Genomic DNA, 5,780 nt, shown 5'->3' with positions numbered 1-5,780 from the left:
GTGTACGCTACCTGTTGGTGTGCGTGTCGTGTACCAGGACGGGCTTGAAGTAAGCGCAGTTCTCAGCGAGCGTGGTACCTGTTGGTACACGTGTCGCATTTTTGGGTTTTGACTGATGTCTTAAGGCCAGCAATCTGGTGCGCGGATGCAACCCGTTGACGATTCGCTACCTTTCGGCGTGCGAGACATGGAGTCGTGCGAGGGCGTCGCACGAAGGGTGTATACCAGTTAGCCCCCCGAGTTTCTTGTGTACTCGTACAGGAGACTAGAAATTATAACAATGCATAACAAAGCTTAAGATGAAATGTAATCCCATTTTTGTGTCAAAGCAATTAAAATTACATCCCCTGGCCATTGGCCTTGTTCAAACGTGAAATTGTCACTTAACAAAATTGGAAATAAAACGGGAAAAGCAAAAAGAGCCGAGGGGGAGCTTTATTGGTAGTATTGCTTCAGATGCTCGTACGTGCCTCCATGTATGGCTCGGCGCACACGGTACGGGCCTTCCCAGGTGGGTCCCAGGACTCCCACCCCTTGCACCTTGGTGTTTTTGAACACCCTTCTGAGGACAAGGCTCCCGTCGGCGAACTTTCGAAGCTTGACCTTGGAGTTGTAATACTTCTCGACCTTCCTCTTTTCTGCGGCGAGGCGGGTAAGTGCGTCTGCCCTCTTCTCATCTATGAGGTCCACTTCGAGCCTCATTGCTTCATCGTTGGCGGTTTCTTCGAATTCTTTGATGCGGAAAGTCGGGAGTTTGGTCTCGACGGGTACCACGGCCTCAACGCCGAATGCGAGTGCGAACAGGGTTTCGGCCCACGCCCCCATTCTTTCTACTAGCTTCTTCTTCAGGTTCTCCGTGATCATTTTGTTGACCGCTTCGACTTAGCCATTGGCCTAATGATGACGAGGGGAGGAGAAGGTCTTGCTGATTCCTATCTGCTCGCATATGTCACGGATGCGCGCATTGTCGAATTTGTTGTCAATGGTGCCCACAAGAAGAGTTGTAGTCTTTACTTTTGTACATTTGATATAATAAAGTCTCACGAAGATTCTTTCTTGTAACTGCTGAATTATTGATAAAAGTTGAAACGTTTATAGCTTATGTATTCCCATTTGAGAAAGTAAGAGTTCGGACTCACTATGTGATTCTTAACAGGACCTATTGGTGAAGTACTAAGTTATGAAGATGTCATGAGTAACATTGTGAAGTTCTCATAGATATGGAATTCATGTACAAGATTGCTGAAATACAATGTACATCACCTCATGCTTTGTTCCTTGGAATATGAATAAATGAGCTGGCCAATGTCCAAATTAAGTCATGACTCTTTTGGATGAATCGATGTGACTTGTTAGCTCCTTGTTAATACATTGTTTCTAACTTATTCACAAGCGACAAAGGAGTTGAGGAAATAACATCTAGAAGGGTAAAATGGTAATTTAGTAAATCCCGACTAGTTGATGATATTCATGAAGGGTAAACATAGATAATATTCAATGGATCCACTCATCACAATTAAATTGAATTCTTGAGTAGAAAATAAATTCATTTGAACCGAGAGATTCTCAGTGTCAATTCTTTAGTGGAGTCAGTTGACATTAAGCTAAACTTGAAAAAGGTTTGTTCATTTGGACCCACGAGGTCACTGTCACAAGTCATTTCGAGTAGGATTAGTTAAACTAGAAGCTAAGTCAGAACAAGAACTAGACAAGGTTTACGAAAATTGTCTAAAGAGTAATTTTGTCTTTTTGAACATGTGATGAAATGAATGTCAATAAATACATTTTTTGACATTGTCATATGATGAAAATTGAATTAGATCACTCGGCCATATTTAGAATATTGGGCCTTGAGGATTAATTTCATTTCATGGAATTTTACTTGAAAATTCTTAATGGGCTTTTCTTATGTTGTCATGAACAAATGAAGAAACATCTAGAAGCTCCTTCTAGAAGCCCTTTACTCGTCCAACATAGCAAGAGAAAAGAGATTATTTTGTGCATTGATGTATGAAGATACTTGCCAAAAGAAAAAGAGGAAACGAATTTCCTCATAAAGGAAATGAGGTGCACGGCCAACCAAGGGAGAAGCAAAAGAGGAAACAAATCCAAGGGCTTCTAGAAGCATGCCTTGGACGTGTGACATGAGGAAGGGGAAGAAAATATTTGCTTATGAATATGTGATATTCTATAGAAAAGAGGAAACTACCTTTTTGAAGGTAATCCTCCTCCTATAAATACCTCACCTCATTCACATCTCACAACACACAATTTTGAGATTGAGAGCCTCTCTCTCTTCCTTGTGGCCGCCCTCTCTCTCTCTCTCTCTCTAGAATTCCCTTTTTCATTTTTGTTTTTGGCACCTAGGTCCTCATTTGACCTCGCATTTTGTTTTAGCTCTTCGACTCTAAGACTTTTTCTTGGGTCGTCGTGTTTAAAAGTGCCCACACACTAAATCCTACTTCTCTCGAGTGATTCATATGATAGAAACTTTCGTGATTACTCAAATTCCCGAAGAACGAAGAAAGGCGAGCTACGCGGGGAGACGAGCGATTCAACCTCCACAAGCTTCTCAACAATCAAGCTACGTAAAGGTTAGTAAACGAGTAATTGCTCTTCAATAGTTTTAATTTAAAATAACATGTGCTTGCTCTTGGTCTAGGTTAGTAAAAATCGTTTTACTTGTTTAAAGAAATTTTTAAACTTTTCTTAATCCTAGATCCATTCCAACAGCGAGTGCGTCGCGTGGATGCTTTGTGGATATATTATCCTTGTTAGCCCCCCGAGTTTCTTGGGTACACGTAGAGAAGCCTAGAAATTGTAATCATCAGAAGTGAAACAAAATGAAATGTAACCCAAAGTTTTGTATTGCTTGAAAGAGAAGCAAAATTATATCACATGACCGTTGGCCTCGTTCAAACTTAAAATTGTCATTAACAAACTTAAAATAATGGAAAAAAAGAGAGTTGGTGGCGTGCTTTATTGGTAATATTTCCTCGCGTGCTCAGCATTCCATGGATGCGTGAACACGAGTCCTTTCAAATTCTCAAGCTCGTAGGTGCCACCATGTATGGCTCGGCGTACATGATATGGGCCCTCCTTGGTGGGTCCCAAGACTCCCGCTCCTTGCTTCTTGGTGTTTTGGAACACTCTTATAAGGATGAGGCTCCCATTGGCAAACTTCCAGAGCTTGACTTTGGAATTGTAGTACTTCTCGACCTTTCTCTTTAATGCGGCAAGGCGGGTCAGCGTATTCGCCCTTCTTTCGTCTATGAGGTCAAGCTCAAGCCTCATTGCCTCGTCATTGGCTACTTCTTCGAACTCTTCGACGTGGAGAGTCATGAGCTTGGTTTCGACGGGGACCACGGCCTCGACGCCGTATGCAAGGGCGAAAGGGGTTTCGCCAGTCGCATTTCGTGCGGTCGTCCGGTATGCCCACAGAACCATAGGAAGCTCGTCGGCCCATGCTCCATTTCTCTCCTCCAATTTCTTCTTCAGGTTCTCCTTGATCGTCTTGTTGACCGCCTCGACCTGACCGTTTGCATGCGGATGTCAAGGGAAGGAGAATGTCTTGCTAATCCCCATTTTTTCGCACATATCGCGGACGCGTGCTTTGTCGAATTGCTTGCCGTTGTCGGTCATGATCGATGCGGGGATCCCAAAGTGGCAAATGATGTTCTTCCCTATGAAATTGGTCGTGTTTGCCTCTGTGATCTTCGCCAAAGCTCTGCTTCCACCCACTTGGTGAAATAATCGATCGCTACAATCGCATGTTTGTATTGACGCGGGGCCGTAGGTAACTCGTCAATGACATCGATTCCCCACTTTGCGAAGGGCCTATGAACGATGATCGGGCATAGCAGTGCGGGTGCTTGGTGCGAGACATGAGTGAACCTTTGACATTTGTCGCACTTTTTGGCCCACTCGTGGGAGTCCTTTTTCAAGGTCAGCCAAAAGCACCCGAGTCTCAAGAGTTTCTGGGTCAGAGATTTTCTGGTGGCGTGGTTCCCGCATAAGCCTTCGTGCACCTCGCGGAGCGTGCTTTTTGCTTCAATGTCGTTCAAGCATCGAAGGAGTGGCATCGAGTGTCCCCTCTTGAATAGGGTGTCTCCCCCATGGTATACTTTTGCGCCAAGCTTCTCAGCTTTCTCGCCTCTTCCTTTTCATCGGGGACGACCCCTCGCTTGAGGTATTCCACTAGCAGAGTCATCCATGATGGGGGTGGTACGTCGTTGATTACCCCCACGGCACCTCTCAAGACATAGGGTCTGGTTAGCACTTCAATCGAGACGCTGCCTTCACCTTCTTCATCTATCCCCGACGTTAAGCATGCCAAGGCATCGACCTCGGTGTTTGCCTCACGACGGACTTGAACTATCTCAAACCATGAGAGAGCCTCGAGGTTCTTCTGCGTCTTGGACAGGTATGCGTTCATGTCTGGTTATTTGGTTGCATAGTCGCCCTTCACCTGGTTCACAATGAGTTTTGAATCACAATGGATGCGTAGGTTACGGACTTCTAGTCTGTTCACCAACTCTAGACCAATAATCAGAACTTCATACTCTGCCTCGTTGTTGGAAGCTTTGAACTCAAATCGTAGGGCGTATCTCAATTTTTCCTATCAGGATTTATGAGTACAATGCCGGCGCCAGCTCCCCGAGCGTTTGACGCGCCGTCCACATGCAGTTCCCCGGTTGGCTCTATCGGGCCACTAGTTCTCTTCTTCGACAACCCATTGTGGTCGTCCTCCTTGTATTCCTTGTCTCCTTCTTCCATCTCTTCTTCTTCCTTCTTGTCATCCTCGAGTCGAGGTATGCACGAAAACTCCGCCGTGAAGTCGGTGAGGGCCTGACCTTTGATGGAGGTTCTTGGTTGAAACTCGATTCCGTCCTCGCCCAGCTCTTGTGACCAGATGGCCATTCGCGAGGATGTCCCTTTTTGTAGAGCTTTCTCGATCAGATGTCTCGTGCGCACCGTGATGGGATGTGCTTGAAAGTAAGGGTGCAACTTTCTCGCACACATGACAAGAGCGATGAACAATCTCTCGATCTCTGGGTATCGACTCTCGGCATCGAGGAGCGCTTGCTCACGTAGTACACCGGTCATTGGACCTTGTCTTCTTCGCATATTTGGACTGCGCTCCCGGCCCCATCAGAAACCGCGAGGTACATGTACAAGGTCTCACCATCCTTAGGCTTTGACAGGAACGGGGGTGAGCTGAAGTAGGCCTTCATCTCGCGGAAGGCCCTATTGCATTCCTCCGTCCACACAAACCCATTAGTCTTCTTCGATGCCTTAAAGAACGGTTGGCATTTTTCCATTGCTTTAGACATGAATCGTGTCAGGGCAGCAATCCTGCCCGTCAAGCTTTGCACTTCTTTGACTTTCTGTGGCGATCTCATCTCTAAGATCGCCACTTATTTTCTCGGGATTGGCTTCAATCCTATGGCGGCTTACCATGTAGCCCAAGAATTTCCCAAACTCAACCCCGAAGGCGTAATTGTTGGGATTGAGCTTCATCTTGTATCGCCGCAAGATTGTAAACATCTCACTGAGGTCTCGGACGTGGTCGTGGGCTTTCAGACTTTTGACCAACATCGCATCCACGTAGACCTCAATTTTTTTGCCAATCTGGTCGGCAAACATCCGATTAACCAACCTTTGATACGTTGCTCCCACGTTTTTTAGGCCAAAAAGGCATGACCTTGTAGCAGTAAAGTCTGCGGTTCGTAGCGAAAATGGTCTTGATTTGATCCGGCTCGTGCATGTGGATCTAATTA

General features: G+C 45.6%; 1 protein-coding gene across 1 annotated transcript; it reads right to left on the bottom strand.

The window, feature by feature from the left end:
• Positions 1-2,979: 2,979 nt before the first annotated feature.
• On the bottom strand, positions 2,980-3,447 carry LOC149395130 (uncharacterized). The gene has a single exon (XM_089614227.1). It carries the CDS (start codon positions 3,445-3,447, stop codon positions 2,980-2,982), a length of 468 nt encoding a protein of 155 aa, XP_089470353.1.
• Between the last annotated feature and the right edge of the window lie 2,333 nt (positions 3,448-5,780).

Source organism: Urtica dioica, chromosome 5, assembly GCF_054948205.1.
Source record: "Urtica dioica subsp. dioica isolate 48M chromosome 5, U.dioica_male_clone48M_v1_H2, whole genome shotgun sequence".
Classification (NCBI taxonomy): domain Eukaryota; kingdom Viridiplantae; phylum Streptophyta; class Magnoliopsida; order Rosales; family Urticaceae; genus Urtica; species Urtica dioica.
Note: the sequence above shows the minus strand (reverse complement) of the source record. Positions and strands in the feature narration are given on the sequence as shown.